Source organism: Hyla sarda, chromosome 4 (assembly GCF_029499605.1).
Source record: "Hyla sarda isolate aHylSar1 chromosome 4, aHylSar1.hap1, whole genome shotgun sequence".
NCBI classification, from domain to species: domain Eukaryota; kingdom Metazoa; phylum Chordata; class Amphibia; order Anura; family Hylidae; genus Hyla; species Hyla sarda.
In genome coordinates, this window is record NC_079192.1 from 27048859 (window position 1) to 27072408 (window position 23550).

The 23550-nt window shown below is 43.9% G+C and overlaps 1 protein-coding gene across 3 annotated transcripts in view; it reads right to left on the reverse strand.

Moving 5' to 3' along the window:
- Nucleotides 1-23550, reverse strand: part of LOC130367662 (C-X-C motif chemokine 16-like) — a 59766-nt gene that overhangs the window by 8086 nt on the left and 28130 nt on the right. For all 3 annotated transcript variants that reach the window (XM_056570226.1, XM_056570225.1, XM_056570227.1), the window contains 2 exons: nucleotides 3792-3933; nucleotides 16-95 (listed from right to left, as the gene is read on the reverse strand). In XM_056570226.1, coding sequence (XP_056426201.1) covers nucleotides 16-95; nucleotides 3792-3933 — 222 coding nt within the window. The remainder of the gene's footprint in view (nucleotides 1-15; nucleotides 96-3791; nucleotides 3934-23550) is intronic.

A 23550-nucleotide genomic window follows, 5' to 3' on the forward strand; every position in this document is an offset into this window, starting at 1 on the left:
GTTTCGGATTCTCACCTTGGTCAATGCACTTGATGACCTCTCCTACCCATGAGTTAATTTTGTCACCACAGATAATTCCTCTTGGTAGCTGAAATCTAAAAATAAACAAAAAGTAATGAAAGTGAGAAGACAGGATGATACAAACAATGTATAGAAGGGTGGGGGGTGAAGACAAGAGGTGCTACTCACTATGATCCAAGCATAGACAATAGGTATTCTCACCATGATGGGGACTCGGATCAGATATTCTAAATGTGATATGGGAACAGACAAGAGGTGTTCTTTATGGGGGTACTACTATGGGAGACATAGACCAGAAGCGGGCCTAACTATATATGAGGTACTCCCCATCATGGCGGGGGTGTAATGCAGAAAACTGTGTCCCTGTAACAGAGGGTGCGCGCAGCAGGACACATTCAGCCACCGGCACTCACCCTATCAAAAAAATGACAACCTTTAAGGCGCAGATACAGAAGGATCAAAACATTTTGAAAGTCTTCTCCACTAGAACCCAAATCACATCTAGTCCAGATTCCACCAAGATTAAAGGGGTATTCCAGGAATTTTTTTATTTGACTATGCTACAGGGGCTGTAAAGTTAGTGTAGTTCATAATATAGAATTTTTTTATTTGACTATGCTACAGGGGCTGTAAAGTTAGTGTAGTTCATAATATAGTGTCTGTACCTGTGTGTGATGGTTTTCTCACAATTCTTCTGTGGTTTTCACCCCAATATTTATTTTTAACAGCATACAAAATGACCTTTCCCAGGTTACAATGCGGCCAAGACCTGAAATCACTAGTCTGCTTCAACGGGTGGGGTTTGTAGGCAAAGAAGAAATGGGATTTGGGATTTGTAGGCAAAGAAGAAAACTCAAACAGGAAATACCATTTCACAAAAAGCTAGCCACAGTGTTATGGTAATCTCACAACATAGCCATTTAGCCACCAAGACAAGCGCAGATCCTTCCTAAGCATGTCCATTACTGTCTGCCAGGTATGTACTAAAATCACCTTATGGTGGAGAACCCCTTTAAGAGCAGTTCTTGTATATCCTCCCGTAAAACCAATGATAAATTTCCACCTATGTCCGAGCCCCTATTAAGGTTAGGGGCACATTTTATTCCCCCCACCCATCCACCCATCAAATTTAGGAACGCCTCTTATCTATGCCCCATCAAAGTTAGAAGACCCTCTTATTTATGCCCCCTTCATGATTAGGAGTATTGTCTATGCTTCCATCAGGGCTAGGAGCCCCTCTAGTCTTCAGCCCCATAAATGCATGAAGGACCAGTTGTCTTTGGAGAGGATTGTCTCTTCTCTATGCCCCCATCATAGTGAGGAGTACTTCTTGTCTATACCCCCATCATAGTGAGGAGTACTTCTTGTCTATTCCCCCATCATAGTGAGAAGTACTTCTTGTCTATACTCCCATCATAGTGAGGAGTACTTCTTGTCTATTCCCCCATCATAGTGAGGAGTACTTCTTGTCTATTCCCCATCATAGTGAGGAGTACTTCTTGTCTATTCCCCATCATAGTGAGGAGTACTTCTTGTCTATTCCCCCATCATAGTGAGGAGTACTTCTTGTCTATACCCCCATCATAGTGAGGAGTACTTCTTGTCTATTCCCCCATCATAGTGAGGAGTACTTCTTGTCTATTCCCCCATCATAGTGAGGAGTACTTCTTGTCTATTCCCCATCATAGTGAGGAGTACTTCTTGTCTATACCCCCATCATAGTGAGGAGTACTTCTTGTCTATACCCCCATCATAGTGAGGAGTACTTCTTGTCTATTCCCCCATCATAGTGAGAAGTACTTCTTGTCTATACTCCCATCATAGTGAGGAGTACTTCTTGTCTATTCCCCCATCATAGTGAGGAGTACTTCTTGTCTATTCCCCATCATAATGAGGAGTACTTCTTGTCTATTCCCCCATCATAGTGAGGAGTACTTCTTGTCTATGCCCCCATCATAGTGAGGAGTACTTCTTGTCTATGCCCCCAGCATGGTGAGGAGTACTTCTTGTCTATGCCCCCATCATAGTGAGGAGTACTTCTTGTCTATTCCCCCATCATAGTGAGGAGTACTTCTTGTCTATGCCCCCATCATGGTGAGGAGTACTTCTTGTCTATGCCCCAATCATAGTGAGGAGTACTTCTTGTCTATGCCCCCAGCATGGTGAGGAGTACTTCTTGTCTATGCCCCCATCATAGTGAGGAGTAATTCTTGTCTATACCCCCATCATAGTGAGGAGTACTTCTTGTCTATGCCCCCATCATGGTGAGGAGTACTTCTTGTCTATGCCCCCATCATGGTGAGGAGTACTTCTTGTCTATACCCCCATCATAGTGAGGAGTACTTCTTGTCTATGCCCCCATCATGGTGAGGAGTACTTCTTGTCTATGCCCCCATCATAGTGAGGAGTACTTCTTGTCTATTCCCCGTCAAAGTGAGGAGTACTTCTTGTCTATGCCCCCATCATAGTGAGGAGTACTTCTTGTCTTTACCTCCGTCATAGTGAGTACTTCTTGTCTATACCCCCATCATAGTGAAGAGCACTTCTTGTCTATGCCCCCATCATGGTGAGGAGTACTTCTTGTCTATGCCCCCATCATGGTGAGGAGTACTTCTTGTCTATGCCCCCATCATGGTGAGGAGTATTTCTTGTCTATGCCCCCAGCATGGTGAGGAGTACTTCTTGTCTATGCTCCCACCATGGTGAGGAGTACTTTTTGTCTATACCCCCATCATAGCGAGGAGTACTTCTTGTCTATGCCCCCAGCATGGTGAGGAGTACTTCTTGTCTATGTCCCCATCATGGTGAGGAGTACTTCTTGTCTATACCCCCATCATAGCGAGGAGTACTTCTTGTCTATACCACCGTCATGGTGAGGAGTACTTCTTGTCTATGCCCCCATCATGGTGAGGAATACTTCTTGTCTATGCCCCCAGCATGATGAGGAGTACTTCTTGTCTATGCTCCCATCATGGTGAGGAGTACTTCTTGTCTATGTCCCCTTCATGGTGAGGAGTACTTCTTGTCTATGCCCCCATCATGGTGAGGAGTATTTCTTGTCTATACCCCCGTCATAGTGAGTACTTCTTGTCTATACCCCCATCATAGTGAAGAGTACTTCTTGTCTATACCCCCATCATGGTGAGGAGTACTTCTTGTCTATACCCCCGTCATAGTGAGAAGTACTTCTTGTCTATACCCCCGTCATAGTGAGGAGTACTTCTTGTCTATACCCCCATCATAGTGAGGAGTACTTCTTGTCTATACCCCTGTCATAGTGAGGAGTACTTCTTGTTTATACCCCCATCATAGTGAGGAGTACTTCTTGTCTATACCCCCATCATAGTGAGGAGTACTTCTTGTCTATGCTCCCATCATGGTGAGGAGTACTTCTTGTCCATACCCCCGTCATAGTGAGGAGTACTTCTTGTCTATACCCCCGTCATAGTGAGGAGTACTTCTTGTCTATACCCCCGTCATAGTGAGGAGTACTTCTTGTCTATACCCCCATCATAGTGAGGAGTACTTCTTGTCTAAACCCCCGTCATAGTGAGGAGTACTTCTTGTCTATGATCCTTTAATTAAGAAAATTGTGTCCCGTAGCAGAGGATGAGCGCGGCTCAGCCAATCACGGCAGCAGGACACATTCCACTACAGGTCACAGTTTTCTTCATTACACTGGCCTCTGCCAAAGGTGGACCTTCACGTCAGGGTGGCGCTGTCCTATAGAAGGGACATAGGACTGATGTATAAATACTCCTCTTTCTTACTCAATATAGTTGGTATGGCATTCTTTAGGAGTCGCCTTTTGAACCAGCAGCTCAAAGATCTGTATCGTCATATCTTCTACTTTAAGAAATTTTATACATTTTGGACAATTTTTGAGAAAACCGCCTCCTTGTTGTGAGTAACCTGAGAAGAGACAAGAGACAATCCATAAAGTCAAGGAAATCAACGCATCACATTATGCATTATGTAAATCTTTCACCCAAAAATGTTATTCTCCTCTGTATGCCCATACAATAAAGATATAAAAATGATGCAACTTTGCCAAAAATTGTGATTAAACATTTCTACAGCTTGTACATTATGTATTATGCATTATATTATGATGGTATTCACTTATAAGACTGTGATAGTGTGCAGTGATAGGACTGTGATAGTGTGCAGTGATAGGACTGTGATGGGGAGCACTGATAGGACTGTGATAGTGTGCACTGATAGGACTGGGATGGTGTGCACTGATAGGACTGTGATAGTGTGCACTGATAGGACTGTGATGGGGAGCACTGATAGGACTGTGATAGTGTGCACTGATAGGACTGTGATGGTGTGCACTGATAGGACTGTGATGGTGTGCACTGATAGAACTGTGATGGTGTGCACTGATAGGACTGTGATAGTGTGCACTGATATGACTGTGATGGGGAGCACTGATAGGACTGTGATGGTGTGCACTGATAGGACTGTGATGGTGTGTACTGATAGGACTGTGATGGTGTGCACTGATAGAACTGTGATGGTGTGCACTGATAGAACTGTGATGGTGTGCACTGATAGGACTGGGATGGTGTGCACTGATAGAACTGTGATGGTGTGCACTGATAGAACTGTGATAGTGTGCACTGATATGACTGTGATGGGGAGCACTGATAGGACTGTGATGGTGTGCACTGATAGGACTGTGATGGTGTGTACTGATAGGACTGTGATGATGTGCACTGATAGGACAGGGATGGTGTGCACTGATAGGATTGGGATGGTGTGCACTGATAGGACTGTGATGGTGTGCACTGATAGGACTGTGATGGTGTGCACTGATAGGACTGTGATGGTGTGCACTGATAGGACTGTGATGGTGTGCACTGATAGGACTGTGATGGTGTGCACTGATAGGACTGTGATGGTGTGCAGTGATAGGACTGTGATGGTGTGCACTGATAGGACTGTGATGGTGTGCACTGATAGAACTGTGATGGTGTGCACTGATAGGACTGTGATAGTGTGCACTGATAGGACTGTGATGGTGTGCACTGATAGGACTGTGATGGTGTGCACTGATATGACTGTGATGGGGAGCACTGATAGGACTGTGATGGTGTGCACTGATAGGACTGTGATGGTGTGCACTGATAGGACTGTGATGGTGTGCACTGATAGGACTGTGATGTTGAGCACTGATCCGACTGTGATGGTGTGCACTGATAGGACTGTGATGGTGTGCACTGATAGGACTGTGATGGTGTGCACTGATAGGACTGTGATGGTGTGCACTGATAGGACTGTGATGGTGTGCACTGATAGGACTGGGATGGTGTGTACTAGTAAGATAGTGATGGTGTGTACTGATAGGAATGTTAACATTGTAATGGTATACTCTGAAAGTGTGCACTGGTAAGACTGTGATGGTGTGCACTGATAGGACTGAAAGGATTGTAATAGTGTGCACTCGTAAGACTGTGATGGTGTGCACCTATAGGACTGGGATGGTGAGCACTGATAGGCATGTGATGGTGTGCACTGGTAAGACTGTGATGGTGAGCACTGATAGGACTGTGATGGTGTGCACTGATAGGACTGTGATGGTGTGCACTGATAGGACAGGGATGGTGTGCACTGATAGGATTGGGATGGTGTGCACTGATAGAACTGTGATGGTGTGCACTGATAGGCATGTGATGGTGTGCACTGATAGGACTGTGATGGTGTGCACTGATAGGACTGTGATGGTGTGCACTGATAGGACTGTGATGGTGTGCACTGATAGGACTGGGATGGTGTGTACTAGTAAGATAGTGATGGTGTGTACTGGTAGGAATGTTAACATTGTAATGGTATACTCTGAAAGTGTGCACTGGTAAGACTGTGATGGTGTGCACTGATAGGACTGAAAGGATTGTAATAGTGTGCACTCGTAAGACTGTGATGGTGTGCACCGATAGGACTGGGATGGTGAGCACTGATAGGCATGTGATGGTGTGCACTGGTAAGACTGTGATGGTGAGCACTGATAGGACTGTGATGGTGAGCACTGATAGGCATGTGATGGTGTGCACTGGTAAGACTGTGATGGTGTGCACTGATAGGACTGTGATGGTGTGCACTGATAGGACTGTGATGGTGTGCACTGATAGGACTGTGATGGTGTGCACTGATAGGACTGTGATGGTGTGCACTGATAGGACTGTGATGGTGTGCACTGATAGGACAGGGATGGTGTGCACTGATAGGATTGGGATGGTGTGCACTGATAGAACTGTGATGGTGTGCACTGATAGGCATGTGATGGTGTGCACTGATAGGACTGTGATGGTGTGCACTGATAGGACTGTGATGTTGTGCACTGATAGGACTGTGATGGTGTGCACTGATAGGACTGTGATGGTGTGCACTGATCGGACTGTGATGGTGTGCACTGATAGGACTGTGATGGTGTGCACTGATAGGACTGTGATGGTGTGCACTGATAGGACTGTGATGGTGTGCACTGATAGGACTGGGATGGTGTGCACTGATAGGACTGTGATGGTGTGCACTGATAGGACTGTGATGGTGTGCACTGATCGGACTGTGATGGTGTGCACTGATAGGACTGTGATGGTGTGCACTGATAGGACTGTGATGGTGTGCACTGATAGGACTGGGATGGTGTGCACTGATAGGACTGTGATGGTGTGCACTGATTGGACTGTGATGGTGTGCACTGATAGGACTGGGATGGTGTGCACTGATCGGACTGTGATGGTGTGCACTGATAGGACTGTGATGGTGTGCACTGATAGGACTGTGATGGTGTGCACTGATAGGACTGTGATGGTGTGCACTGATAGGACTGGGATGGTGTGCACTGATAGGACTGTGATGGTGTGCACTGATTGGACTGTGATGGTGTGCACTGATAGGACTGGGATGGTGTGCACTGATCGGACTGTGATGGTGTGCACTGATAGGACTGTGATGGTGTGCACTGATAGGACTGTGATGGTGTGCACTGATTGGACTGTGATGGTGTGCACTGATAGGACTGTGATGGTGTCCACTGATAGGACTGTGATGGTGTGCACTGATAGGACTGTGATGGTGTGCACTGATTGGACTGTGATGGTGTGCACTGATAGGACTGTGATGGTGTGCACTGATAGGACTGTGATGGTGTGCACTGATTGGACTGTGATGGTGTGCACTGATAGGACTGTGATGGCAGAACTATACGTGTAGACACCAGGAGGTCTTTGAGCGCTTGTCTTGCCTATACACACCTCCTATAAAAGTTGTGTCTTGAAGGAAATCTGTGTGAAAAATGATAACAAATTTAGTAATCCCCCCCCCCCCTTTATTATTGGGAGTGTTTTGGTGTTTTCCGGAGCTGACCACAGAAAAAGGGTTGAAAGACTCATTCCTCCAAACCACACCTTGTTGAGTTTATTACAAAAAGTCTGATCCGATGTTCTCACCTCTGTTAATGATTAACTCTGTAATAGTCTAATAATAATCCTGGAGGACTGTGGGGAATGTTCTATGAGTCACAAAAATTCCCAGTTAGATTAGAAAGTGAAGGACGCCCGAAAGAAACATCAACTGGGATTTAAAGGTGCGTTCCAGTGTTCAATATTAGTGGTGGTCTGGGAGCTTACCAATCACCCCCCCAACCCTCCGCATACTCACTTCAGTGGGGCTGAGCTGCAGTACCAGACACAACCTCTAGACACAGGTGGCACTGTTTGGAAATAAACTAGACATGTTCACTCATCCTGGAGAACCCCTTTAAGTCAGACAGTATTTCTGCATAATAAAAACGAAACCTCTTTGATATGACCACCCAAAATTGGTCTTATAGGGAAGTGGTCCTGTCATAGAATGCCTGATAAATCATAAGAGGATGGTCTTTTCAAAGAGGTTTCATTGTACCCTGTTAAGAAATTAGAAGTTAATAGAAGGGGCCCCTTCTGGCCAAGCTCCTCATCTCTGGCCCAGACTGGAGAGGGGCTACAAAGGGCACTTCTTGCTTTGGAGGACCTGTCCTGCCCTACATTACACAAACCATACATGAATGTAAAAAAGGACGGAGTAATACTTCACTTCTCCTGTGGGGGCACTGTGGGAAAATCAAACAGTTAATTTAGGCTTCACAGCTGAATGGAGGTCCCATTTGGGGGACACTTTGTGGACATCTTATTGTCAAGGGGCCCATCTAATCAGTTAGGATTGTCCAAGATGTGGAACTATTTTCCTTAAAGGGGTACTCCGCCCCTAGACATCTTATCCCCTGTCCAAAGGATAAGATGTCTGATCATGGGGGTCCTGCCGATGCACCCGGCTTTTGTTTACAGCATCTGGTGCGGCGCCGGAGGCTCGTGACATCACGCCCATGCCCCCTCAATGCAAGTCTATGGGACGGGGCGTGTCACGCCCCGTCCCATAGACTTGCATTGAGGGGGCGTGTCCGTGACATCAAGAGCAGGGCGTGGCCATGCTCCCGCATCGCCAATTGTCTTGGTTGCCACAGCCGAGATCGCAGGGGTCCCCAGTGGCGGGACCCCCCGTGATCACATATCTTATCCCTTATCCTTTAAATAGGGGATAAGATGCCTAGGGGCGGAGTACCCCTTTAAAGGGGTACTCCGGTAGAAAACTATTTTTTAAAATCAACTGGTGCCAGAAAGTTAAACACATTTGTAAATTACTTCTATTTAAAAAATCTTAATCCTTCCAGTACTTTCAGCTGTTGTATGCTCAACAGAAAGTTCTTTTCTTTTTGAATTTCTTTTCTGTCTGACCACAGTGCTCTCTGCTGACACCTCTGTCCATGTCAGGAACTGTCCAGAGCAGGAGAAAATCCCCATAGCAAACCACTCCTGCTCTGGACAGTTCCTGACATGGACAGAGGTGTCAGCAGAGAGCACTGTGGTCAGACAGAAAATAAAAGAAAAAAAGAAAAGAACTTCCTCTGTAGCATACAGCAGCTGATAAGTACTGGAAGTATAAAGATATTTAAATAGAAGTGATTTACAAATCTCTTTAACTTTCTGGCACAAGTTGATTAGCATTTTTTTCCCCTCCACCGGAGTACCCCTTTAACTCTTCCTCCTCCTGTTCCTCATGGTTCAGGGTTCAGGGGTCAGGTAGAACTATTTCTGTAGAATTCAGTCGGATTTCCTCAAATTGAGAACAGATGTTTCATGTATGACGACATGACTGAGCGGAGTATAAACATACAGAACCATAGTAAGACTAGACCCCCATATCTCAGAGGACATCTGGCAGTCCATCCTTATGGGCTTACGTTCCGGATTCTGTGTTCATGAGTAGAGATGAGCGAACTTACAGTAAATTCGATTCGTCACGAACTTCTCGGCTCGGCAGTTGATGACTTTTCCTGCATGAATTAGTTCAGCTTTCAGGTGCTCCCGTGGGCTGGAAAAGGTGGATATAGTCCTAGGACTGTATCCATCTTTTCCAGCCCACCGGAGTACCGGAAAGCTGAACTCATTTATGCAGGATAAGTCATCAACTGGCGAGCCGAGAAGTTTGTGACGAATCGAATTTACTGTAAGTTCGCTCATCTCTATTCATGATGATATCCATGTGTGGACATGTCTTCTGATATCTATGGTTCTTCTGGAGCAGGGATAGGTGAGGAGCCAAGATAAAAGACCCTTACACCTTGTCACCAGGGGGGTCTATAGGACCTGTATAGTGTATTAAGAAATTCTACTGAATGAGAAGGTCCTGTCCAACATGACCCACAGAAGCCACGAATGGAGTCCTTGTCTGTGTGTGGTGGCCCCTGTCACTTATGGTCGGCCCCGGGGTGTTCTGCTGAAGTCTATAGAGGTGGTAAGTGGACCTGGACATGATATTCTCTGAGCTTAAAGGGGTATTCCAGGAAAAAAATGTATTTATATATATCAATTGGCTCCAGAAAGTTAAACAGATTTGTAAATTACTTCTATTAAAAAATCTTAATCCTTTCAGTACTTATGAGCTTCTGAAGTTAAGGTTGTTCTTTTCTGTCTAAGTGCTCTCTGATGACACGTGTCTCGGGAACCGTCCAGTTTAGAAGAAAATCCCATAGCAAACCTCTTCTAAACTGGGCGTTTCCCGAGACACGTGTCATCAGAGAGCACTTAGACAGAAAAGAGCAACCTTAACTTCAGAAGCTCATAAGTACTGAAAGGATTAAGATTTTTTTAATAGAAGTAATTTACAAATCTGTTTAACTTTCTGGAGCCAGTTGATATATATAAAAGAGTTTTTTCCTGGAATACCCCTTTAAGACAAAAACAAAAAAAAAACACTTGTGATCAATTTCTATGATAGGGGACGTCTCCCTCAGGAATTGCCTCGCAAGTGTTTTTACTAGAGGTTTAGACCATCACCAAGAAGTACTAATGCCCCATACATTTCTGATGCCATCATTGGGCTTCCTAATGTGTCATCAGAGTTCCCCCAAAGTTGCCATCAGAATGCACCCAATAGAGCTAGCAGAGTGCAGCCACCTATCACCGTGCTCCCTCTTGTGTCATCAGAGTCCATCAGAGTGTCTCTCATAGTGCCATCAGTGTTCACCCAATAGTTGTATCAGAGGGCACCAACCAGCAAAGTGCACCAATGCAGTGCCATCAGAGTGCTTTCAATAGTGCCCCCATATTGTAAACAACCCTCATAATGCCCTTGATGGTGCCATCAGGACACACCCAACCATTAGAGTGCTATTAGTCATCATAGTGCTCCCAACAGTGCTATTCGAATGCCCCAAAAATACCACTAGAGTGCTCCAATAGTGCTTGCAAAATGCCCCCAAAAATTGCTACCAAAGTCCACCAAATGGTAATATCATTATGTACCCAATAGTGATATCATAGACATAGTGCCTCCAATAGTGATATCATAGTGCCCCCAATAGTTATATCATAGTGCCCCCAATAGTTATATCATAGTGCCCCCAATAGTTATATCATAGTGCCCCAAATAGTTATATCATAGTGCCCCCAATAGTTATATCATAGGGCCCCAAATAGTGATACCATAGTGCCTCCAATAGTGAAATAGTGCCCCCAATAGTGATATCATAGTGGCCCCAATAGTGATGATATAGTGCCCCCAATAGTGATATAGTGCCCCCAATAGTGATATCACAGTGCACCCAATAGTGATATCATAGTGCCCCCAATAGTGATATCATAGTGCCTCCAATAGTGATATAGTGCCCCAAATAGTGATATCATAGTGGCCCTAATAGTGATGATATAGTGCCCCCAATAGTGATATAGTGCCCCCAATAGTGATATCATAGTGCCCTCAATAGTGATATAGTGGCCCCAATAGTGATATCACAGTGCCCCCAATAGTGATATCATATTGCCGTCAATAGTGATATCTTATTGTCGTCAATAGTGATATCATATTGCTCTCAATAGTGATATCATAGTGCCCCCAATAGTTATATCATAGTGCCCCAAATAGTGATTTCATAGTGCCTCCAATAGTGATATAATGCTCCCAATAGTTATAGAATAGTGCCCCCAATAGTTATATCATAGTGCCCCCAATAGTGATATAATGGCCCCAATAGTGATATCATAGTGCCCCCAATAGTGATATATCATTGTGCCCTCAATAGTGATATCATAGTGCCCCCAATAGTGATATATCATAGTGCCCCCAATAGGGATATCATAGTGCCCCCAATAGTGATATCATAGTGCCTTCAATAGTGATATCATAGTGTCCCCAATAGTGATATCATAGTGCCCCCAATAGTGATATAATGGCCCCAATAGTGATATCATAGTGCCCTCAATAGTAATATATCATAGTGCCCCCCAATAGTGATATCATAGTGCCCCCAATAGTGATATATCATAGTGCCCCCAATAGTGATATCTTAGTGCCCTCAATAGTGGTATCATAGTGCCCCCAATAGTTATATCATAGTGCCCCCAATAGTTATATCATAGTGCCCTCAATAGTGATATCATAGTGTCCTCAATAGTGATATATCATAGTGCCCTCAATAGTGATATCATAGTGCCCCCAATAGTGATATATCATAGTGCCCTCAATAGTGATATCATAGTGCCCCCAATAGTGATATATCATAGTGCCCCCAATAGTGATATCATAGTGCCCCCAATAGTGATATCATAGTGCCTTCAATAGTGACATCATAGTGCCCCCAATAGTGATATCATAGTGCCCCCAATAGTGATATATCATAGTGCCCCCAATAGAGATATCATAGTGCCCCCAATAGTGATATCATAGTGCCCTCAATAGTGGTATCATAGTGCCCCCAATAGTTATATCATAGTGCCCCCAATAGTTATATCATAGTGCCCTCCATAGTGATATCATAGTGCCCTCAATAGTGATATCATAGTGCCTTCAATAGTGATATCATAGTGTCCTCAATAGTGATATCATAGTGTCCCCAATAGTGATATCATAGTGTCCCCAATAGTGATATCATAGTGCCTCCAATAGTAATATCATAGTGCCCCCAATAGTTATATCATAGTGCCCTCCATAGTGATATCATAGTGCCCTCAATAGTGATATCATAGTGCCCCCAATAGTGATATCATAGTGCCCCCAATAGTGATATCATAGTGCCCCCAATCGTGATATCATAGTGCCCCCAGAGCCTTGCATGTGGATTTGTCACAGCAAGCAAGTGGCCTCTTGTTTTCATGGATGTTTTAATGCCCGTAGACTGTGGACACTTCATGAGGTTCTGTGGGCACCTGGCATTTGTTAACCATTTAGTTACCGTTTTTCATCCTCTAGACATTGTTATTAGAGTCAGGAATATTTGCCAAAATGACAAACTCCGGATATAAAACTTCATTTTATTGTGTATCAGCTGAACAAATCCCCAGCGGGGCCTATAAACTCCACAGCCTTCATAGATGGAAACTGTCTCGTGGTTCCCTTAGTCTCTGCCAAGTCTTCACAAGACTGAGACTATTGTTATTTCTTGGATAGTCACATCCTCACAATCTTTTCCACAAGACAACACTTCCTGTCCTCTGACCTTACAGTTCAGTCTTGTCATAAGAACCTCACTTTAGGTGAAAGGGAAAGTGCCCAGAGGACACAACACAAGAAGGTGCCCATCTATACAGAACAAACCATTGCTAGTGTCAGTAAGAGTGTTTGCGACCAGAATATAGTAGTATGCACATCCCCTCCCAGCTCTATCTGTATACTGCTACTATCTCTATGGGATCAGGATGTATAATAGTTATACACCTCCCCTCCCAGCTCTATCTGTATACTGCTACTATCTCTATGGGATCAGGTTGTATAATAGTTATACACCTCCCCTCCCAGCTCTATCTGTATACTGCTACTATCTCTATGGGATCAGGATGTATAATAGTTATACACCTCCCCTCCCAGCTCTATCTGTATACTGCTACTATCTCTATAAGTTCAGGATATATAGTAGTTATACACCTCCCCACTCAGCTCTATCTGTATACTGCTACTATCTCTATTGGATCAGGATATATAGTAGTTATAGACCTCCCCTCCCAGCTCTATCTGTATACTGCTGCTATCTCTATGGGATCAGGATACAGTGGTCCCTCAACATACGATCGAAGGACACCAGAAACAAATTGTAGACCTGCACCAGACTGGTAAGACTGAATCTGCAATAGGCAAGCAGCTTGGTGTAAAGAAATCAACTGTGGGAGAAATTATTAGAAAATGGAAGACAAACAAGACCACTGATAATCTCCCTCGATCTGCGGCTCCACACAAGATCTCACCCCGTGGTGGCAAAATGATCGCAAAAACGGCGAGCAAAAATCCCAGAACCACATGGGGACCTAGTGAATGACCTGCAGAGAGCTGGGACCAAAGTAACAGAGGCTACTATCAGTAACACACTACTGTGGTGAGCCACGGGGTGCGATGTGAGGTGTAAGGGGCAGATGTTGTTGCCTAGGGGTAGATGGTATTAACCCCTTTGTGTTTGTGACACCAGGGTGTGGTTTGCCTATGTAACCACCCGAAGGTAGTATTGCTAGTCCTAGGTCAGACAGGGGCAATAAAGATTCCAAGGCCAGGTTGAGGTATCGGTAGCTTTTACTGAGGTTAGACAGGTTGGATAGTCTATACAGTTCGGCCAGTATCCCAGAGAGGTGACCAGTGATCCAGGGGGACCTCGCAGGCTTGCTGGGACTTGCAGTAAGTAGACTGACTATAATGCAGGCCACGGTGACTAGACAGTAGACTTGACTTGACTGACTTGATGACTTTAGGCTTGAGGCCTCCAATGGCTGGACACAGGCACTGGGACAGATGACTGGACGTGACCTCAGCAGGAAGAGAATCACCTGAGAGAGAAGGGGGGCTGTGCAAGGAGCCCATAGGCTACTAGCGAGGTCACCTGGTCACTGGGTTCTCTGGGTAACAATACAATCATGTGGTACAAACCTGTGACATAATCATGTGACTAACAATAAAGGTCCTTTACTCTTTTATGTGAAAATGTATATACACAGGTGGAGACACTGCAGGGGAGCCCCGGGGACATACAGGGAATCAACCTGATGGGACTGTGGAACCATATTCCGTACTGGGACACCACACTATGCTGCCAGGGATTCAAATCATGCAGTGTCCCCCTGCTTAAGCCAGTACATGTCCGGGCCTGTCTGAAGTTTGCTAGAGAGCATTTGGATGATCCAGAAGAGGATTGGGAGAATGTCATATGGTCAGTTGAAACCAAAGTAGAACTTTTTGGTAAAAACACAACTTGTCGTGTTTGGAGGAGAAAGAATGCTGAGTTGCATCCAAAGAACACCATACCTACTGTGAAGCATGGGGGTGGAAACATCATGCTTTGGGGCTGTTTTTCTGTAAAGGGACCAGGAAGACTGATCCGAATGAATGGGGCCATGTATTGTGAAATTTTGAGTGAAACCCTCCTTCCATTATAAAGGGCATTGAAGATGAAACATGGCTGGGTCTTTCAGCATGACAATAATCCCAAATACACTGCCCGGGCAACGAAGGAGTGGCTTCGTAAGAAGCATTTCAAGGTCCTGGAGTGGCCTAGCAAGTCTCCAGATCTCAACCCAATAGAAAACCTTTGGAGGGAGTTCAAAGTCTGTGTTGCCCAGCAACAGCCCCAAAACATCACTGCTCTAGAGGAGATCAGCATGGAGGAATGGGCCAAAATACCAGCAACAGTGTGTGAAAACCTTGTGAAGACTTATAGAAAACGTTTGACCTCTGTCATTGCCAACAAAGGGTATATAACAAAGTATTGAGATGAACTTTTGTTATTGACCAAATACTTATTTTCCACCATAATTTGCAAATAAATGCTTAAAAAATCAGACAATGTGATTTTATGTATTTTTTTTTCTCATTATGTCTCTCATAGTTGAGGTTATAACCTATGATGAAAATTTTTAAGTGGGAGAACTGGCACAATTAGTGGCTGACTAAATACTTTTTTGCCCCACTGTACATGATCACGTGCAGTGATGAGACTCCACCCCCCCCTCTCTCTCTCTCTCTCTGCAAAGCCAGAGGATTCATGGGAAATGTAGGCAGCATTAGGAATAAGTATCAGTCATGGAATTGCATCCTGTATGGCGGTAAAGCCATGCTTGCCACATCAGCCAAAACAGGTAAGCACAAGGCATGCACAAGAACCTCTACATCATTCTCTAATAATAGGCTATGCTGCATTATATATGAAAAAAGAAAAAGGAAGAAAATAACTGTGTTTCTTTAATATATACCTATTAAGGGGATCCTATTACAGACCCAGGACGGATGTGCTACATGAGAAACTGATCTTCTTTCCCATGGGGTAGAGCCGTGACTGAATGTTACACCGGGGCACATTCCATGCATTGTGAATTGTTGATATAACACATTGTAACAGAACAGGCAGTGGCATGTACTTTATCCCACACTGCAAATACTTTACTCTAAGGTGTGTTAGACTTTCACCTGCCCAGTTCTTTGTTTCCTCTAAGTCAGTGTTTCCCAACCAGTGTGCCTCCAGCTGTTGCAAAACTACAACTCCCAGCATGCCCGGACAGCCTTCGGCTGTCCGGGCATGCTGGGAGTTGTAGTTTTGCAACAGCTGGAGGCACACTGGTTGGGAAACACTGCTCTAAGTGACGCCAGGAGAGCAGAATACAGTATGTCCCAGCAACAGGGACCCCAGAAGTGTCCAGGTTACCCCAATGAAGGATGTCCCCATAACAGATGCCCCAAAAGTGCTCAGGTCACCTCATCAATGTATGAACCAGCAACAAATGCCCCAGAAGTGCCCAAGTTACCCCATCAATGTACTAGTAAAAGATGCCCCATAAGTGCCCAAGTTACCCCATCAACCAGCAAATAATGCCCCAGAAGTGCACAGGTTACCCCATCAACATAAGTGCCCAGCTGTATCTAAGCCTCCAGCCACCCCTGTAGCCCTGTCGAGATAATATTCTATTCAAATGAGAATGTATCTAAGCCTGCGGTTACCCCCGAGCCCTGTCTGCATAATATAATTTACAGATGAGAATGTATCTAAGCCTGTGGTCACCCCCGATCCCTGTCTATATAATATACAGATGAGAATGTATCTAAGCCTGTGGTCACCCCCGATCCCTGTCTATATAATATACAAATGAGAATGTATCTAAGCCTGCGGTCACCCCTGAGCCCTGTCTACATAACATAATATACAGATGAGAACGTATCTAAGCCTGCGGTCACCCCGATCCCTGTCTACATAATATAATATACAGATGAGAATGTATCTAAGCCTGCGGTCACCCCCGATCCCTGTCTATATAATATACAGATGAGAATGTATCTAAGCCTGTGGTCACCCCTGAGCCCTGTCTACATAATATCCTATACAGATGAGAATGTATCTAAGCCTGTGGTCACCCCCGATCCCTGTCTATATAATATACAGATGAGAATGTATCTAAGCCTGTGGTCACCCCTGAGCCCTGTCTACATAATATAATATACAGATGAGAATGTATCTAAGCCTCCGGTCACCCCTGAGCCCTGTGTATATAATATCCTATTCAAATGAGAATGTATCTAAGCCTGTGGTCACCCCTGAGCCCTGTCTACATAATATAATATACAGATGAGAATGTATCTAAGCCTGCGGTCACCCCTGAGCCCTGTGTATATAATATAATATACAGATGAGAATGTATCTAAGCCTCCGGTCACCCCGATCCCTGTCTACATAATATAATATACAGATGAGAATGTATCTAAGCCTGTGGTCACCCCTGAGCCCTGTCTACATAATATAATATACAGATGAGAATGTATCTAAGCCTCCGTCACCCCTGAGCCCTGTGTATATAATATCCTATTCAAATGAGAATGTATCTAAGCCTGCGGTCACCCCCGAGCCCTGTCTACATAATATAATATACAGATGAGAATGTATCTAAGCCTCCGGTCACCCCTGAGCCCTGTGTATATAATATCCTATTCAAATGAGAATGTATCTAATCCTCTGGTCACCACCGAGCCCTGTCTGCATAATATAATATACAGATGAGAATGTATCTAAGCCTGCGGTCACCCCCGAGCCCTGTCTACATAATATAATATACAGATGAGAATGTATCTAAGCCTGTGGTCACCCCGATCCCTGTCTACATAATATAATATACAGAGGAGAATGTATCTAAGCCTCCGGTCACCCCCGATCCCTGTCTACATAATATAATATACAGAGGAGAATGTATCTAAGCCTCCGGTCACCCCGATCCCTGTCTACATAATATAATATACAGCGGAGAATGTATCTAAGCCTGCGGTCACCCCGATCCCTGTCTACATAATATAATATACAGATGAGAATGTATCTAAGCCTGCGGTCACCCCGATCCCTGTCTACATAATATAATATACAGATGAGAACGTATCTAAGCCTCCGGTCACCCCGATCCCTGTCTACATAATATAATATACAGATGAGAATGTATCTAAGCCTGCGGTCACCCCGATCCCTGTCTACATAATATAATATACAGATGAGAACGTATCTAAGCCTGCGGTCACCCCGATCCCTGTCTACATAATATAATATACAGATGAGAATGTATCTAAGCCTCCGGTCACCCCGAGCCCTGTGTATATAATATAATATACAGATGAGAATGTATCTAAGCCTCCGGTCACCCCTGAGCCCTGTCTACATAATATAATATACAGATGAGAATGTATCTAAGCCTCCGGTCACCCCGATCCCTGTCTACATAATATAATATACAGCGGAGAATGTATCTAAGCCTCCGGTCACCCCTGAGCCCTGTCTACATAATATAATATACAGATGAGAATGTATCTAAGCCTCCGGTCACCCCTGAGCCCTGTCTACATAATATAATATACAGATGAGAATGTATCTAAGCCTCCGGTCACCCCGATCCCTGAGATGCCCCCTCCACTGATCCCCCCCAATGAGATGCCCCCTCCACTGATCCCCCCCAATGAGATGCCCCCTCCACTGATCCCCCCATGAGATGCCCCCTCCACTGATCCCCCCCATGAGATGCCCCATCCACTGATCCCCCCCATGAGATGCCCCCTCCACTGATCCCCCCCATGAGATGCCCCCTCCACTGATCCCCCCCATGAGATGCCCCCTCCACTGATCCCCCCCATGAGATGCCCCCTCCACTGATCCCCCCCATGAGATGCCCCCTCCACTGATCCCCCCCATGAGATGCCCCCTCCACTGATCCCCCCCCATGAGATGCCCCCTCCACTGATCCCCCCCCATGAGATGCCCCCTCCACTGATCCCCCCCATACTCAATGTTATCATTTACAATAATGTTTACTGTATCTAAGCCTGTCATGTGTGATACTTGTCTAAAATCGTATGTTACACAGTATTATCAGCTGTTGTATCTTAGACTGCCATGCATGATACTGCTTGATAAATCGCTGTATCTAAGCCTTTCATGTGTGATACTATCTGATTAGCCGGTGTATCTAAACCTGTCATCTGTGGTGCTGTTTGATAAGACTGTGTATCTAATCCTATGATGTCTGATATGTTGGCATTTACAAGTCGTGAATGTGCTGACCTGTGTATCCAAGTCAGTTATGTGTGACAAGCTGGTGTATCTAAGCCTCTCATATGGCAAACTGTCTGCTGAGCTGTGTATCTTAGCCTCTTAAGCATGATAAGATGGTGTATCTAAGCTTCTCATGTGTGACAAACTGGTGTATCTAAGCCTCTCATATGTCATACTGACCAATGAGCTGTTTATCTAAGCATCTAATATGTGATTCTGACATGAGATGTATGTATATCTAAGCCTCTCTTGTGTGGTACTGTCTGATAAGATGGTGTATCTAACCCTCTTGTATGTGATACTGTCTGCTAAATTATATATCTAAAACTCTTATATGTGATACTGTCTGATAAACTGGTGTTTCTAAGTCTCTTATGTGTTTTAAGCTTGTGTATCTAAACCTCTCATATGTGACACTGACCATTGAACTGTGTATCTAAGCTTCTGATGTGTGATACGCTGGTGTATCTAAGACTCTAATTTGTGATAGTGTCTGTTGAGATGTATATCTAAGCCTCTCTTGTGTCATACTGTCTGATATGCTGACGTATCTAAGCCTCTTATGTGTCATACTGTCTGATAAGATGGTGTATCTAAGCCTCTTGTGTGTGATACTGTCTGCTGAGTTGTACATCTAAGCCTCTTATATGTGATACTGTCAGATACGCTGGTGTATCTGAGCCTCTCATGTGTGATACTGTTTAATAAGATGGTGTTTCTTAGTCTCTCATGTGTGATACTGTCTGATCAACTGATGTATCTAATACGATACTTTCTGCTAAATTATATATCTAAGCCTCCTATATGTGATACTGTCTGAATAGCTGGTGTATCTAAGCCTCCTATATGTGATACTGTCTGAATAGCTGGTGTATCTAAGCCTCCTATATGTGATACTGTCTGAATAGCTGGTGTAGCTAAGCCTTTTATATGTGATACTGTCTGACTAGCTGGTGTATCTAAGCCTCCTATATGTGATACTGTCTGAATAGCTAGTGTATCTAAGCCTCCTATATGTGATACTGTCTGAATAGCTGGTGTATCTAAGCCTTTTATATGTGATACTGTCTGAATAGCTGGTGTATCTAAGCCTCCTATATGTGATACTGTCTGAATAGCTGGTGTATCTAAGCCTCTTATATGTGATACTGTCTGAATAGCTGGTGTATCTAAGCCTTTTATATGTGATACTGTCTGAATAGCTGGTGTATCTAAGCCTCCTTTATGTGATACTGTCTGAATAGCTGGTGTATCTAAGCCTCTTATATGTGATATTGTCTGAACAGTTGGTGTATCTAAGCCTCTAATGTGTGATATTGTCTAATAAACTGTTGTATCTTAGCCTCCTATATGTGATACTGTCTGCTAAGTTGTATATTTAAGCCTCTCATCTGGGATACTATCTGATACGCTTGTGTATCCGAGTATCTAATATGTGATACTGTCTGCTGAGTTGTATATCTAACCCTTTCATGTGGGATACTGTTTTATAATCTAGTGTATCTAAGCCTCTCATGCATGATAATGTCTGATACACTGGTGTATCTAAGCCGCTCATGTGTGATACTGTGTAATAATCTAGTGTATCTAAGCCTCTCATGCATGATAATGTCTGATACGCTGGTGTATCTAAGCCTCTCATGTGTGATACTGTGTAATAATCTAGTGTATCTAAGCCTCTCATATGTGATACTGTGTAATAATCTAGTGTATCTAAGCCTCTCATGTGTGATACTGTGTAATAATCTAGTGTATCTAAGCCTCTCATGTGTGATACTGTAATAATATAGTGTATCTAAGCCTCTCATGCATGATAATGTCTGATACGCTAGTGTATCTAAGCCTCTCATGTGTGATACTGTGTAATAATCTAGTGTATCTAAGCCTCTCATGCATGATAATGTCTGATACGCTAGTGTATCTAAGCATCTCATGTGTGATACTGTGTAATAATCTAGTGTATCTAAGCCTCTCATGTGTGATACTGTGTAACAATCTAGTGTATCTAAGCCTCTCATGTGTGATACTGTAATAATATAGTGTATCTAAGCCTCTCATGCATGATAATGTATGATACGATAGTGTATCTAAGCCTCTCATGTGTGATACTGTGTAATAATCTAGTGTATCTAAGCCTCTCATGCATGATAATGTCTGATACGCTAGTGTATCTAAGCATCTCATGTGTGATACTGTGTAATAATCTAGTGTATCTAAGCCTCTCATGTGTGATACTGTGTAATAATCTATTGTATCTAAGCCTCTCATGTGTGATACTGTAATAATATAGTGTATCTAAGCCTCTCATGCATGATAATGTATGATACGCTAGTGTATCTAAGCCTCTCATGTGTGATACTGTGTAATAATCTAGTGTATCTAAGCCTCTCATGCATGATAATGTCTGATACGCTAGTGTATCTAAGCATCTCATGTGTGATACTGTGTAATAATCTAGTGTATCTAAGCCTCTCATGTGTGATACTGTAATAATATAGTGTATCTAAGCCTCTCATGCATGATAATGTCTGATACGCTAGTGTATCTAAGCCTCTCATGTGTGATACTGTGTAATAATCTAGTGTATCTAAGCCTCTCATGCATGATAATGTCTGATACGCTAGTGTATCTAAGCATCTCATGTGTGATACTGTGTAATAATCTAGTGTATCTAAGCCTCTCATGTGTGATACTGTGTAATAATCTAGTGTATCTAAGCCTCTCATGTGTGATACTGTAATAATATAGTGTATCTAAGCCTATCATGCATGATAATGTATGATACGCTAGTGTATCTAAGCCTCTCATGTGTGATACTGTGTAATAATCTAGTGTATCTAAGCCTCTCATGCATGATAATGTCTGATACGCTAGTGTATCTAAGCATCTCATGTGTGATACTGTGTAATAATCTAGTGTATCTAAGCCTCTCATGTGTGATACTGTGTAATAATCTAGTGTATCTAAGCCTCTCATGTGTGATACTGTGTAATAATCTAGTGTATCTAAGCCTCTCATGCATGATAATGTCTGATACGCTAGTGTATCTAAGCCTCTCATGTGTGATACTGTGTAATAATCTAGTGTATCTAAGCCTCTCATATGTGATACTGTGTAATAATCTAGTGTATCTAAGCCTCTCATGTGTGATACTGTGTAATAATCTAGTGTATCTAAGCCTCTCATGTGTGATACTGTGTAATAATCTAGTGTATCTAAGCCTCTCATGTGTGATACTGTGTAATCATCTAGTGTATCTAAGCCTCTCATGTGTGATACCGTACAGTGGATAATTTATGGCTTAGTGAAGGGAATACTTTCCAGGATTGCCCCACTCATGTACCGCATGTCATACACTTCTTCTATATATACCCGCAGGTCACCGTGTGGGACGTTGTGTGGCGGCCGCACCCTGGTGAATCAATAAGAGGGAGAAATCAGCCGAACCAATCAGGTGATCTGAGCGATGCGGCGTCACCAGTTACCGGGAGAAACCCGAGCGAAGCGGTGACCTGTGCCAAGAGCCAGCGCCATACATCTCTTAAAGGGATAGTCCGCAATTGGCTGAGGGTTTCCAATATAAACAAAAGTCAGTGTTCCCCACCAACCAGGGCGCCTCCAGCTGTTGCAAAACTACAACTCCCAGCATGCCCCGACACATCCTTTAGCCTGTAAAGCAGTGGTCTTCAACCTGCGGACCTCCAGCTGTTGCAAAACTACAACTCCCAGCATGCCCCGACACAGCCTTTAGCCTGTAAAGCAGTGGTCTTCAACCTGCGGACCTCCAGCTGTTGCAAAACTACAACTCCCAGCATGCCCCGACACATCCTTTAGCCTGTAAAGCAGTGGTCTTCAACCTGCGGACCTCCAGATGTTGCAAAACTACAACTCCCAGCATGCCCCGACACATCCTTTAGCCTGTAAAAGCAGTGGTCTTCAACCTGCGGACCTCCAGATGTTGCAAAACTACAACTCCCAGCATGCACGGACAGCCAACGGCTGTCCGTGCATGCTGGGAGTTGTAGTTTTGCAACATCTGGAGGTCCGCAGGTTGATGACCACTGCTGTAGAGGCTGTAGGAAATATTGGGTCAGAATAGAAACAAATGACACAGCTGAGGTTTTGTTACACTGTATCGGTATAGGTACATAGGTACAATAGAGACAAGTGCTGCAGATCGAAACTGATCCACTGTAACAAACCATACAGCGTTTGACTCTGTTCTCCTAGTTTCGGTAAACACATAATGGGATAGTTCAGGTCATCTCAATGTTTTTTATTTTTTTGTTTGTGTTTTGTATCTCTGCTTGCTGTCAGTGAATGAATAAATAAATACAAGGCAAATGTTTTTGTTTGCTTCCAGAATTTAGAAAAACTTATACAGACAATTGTTGGCTGTCCGGGCATGCTGGGACTTGTAGTTTGGCAATAGCTGGAGG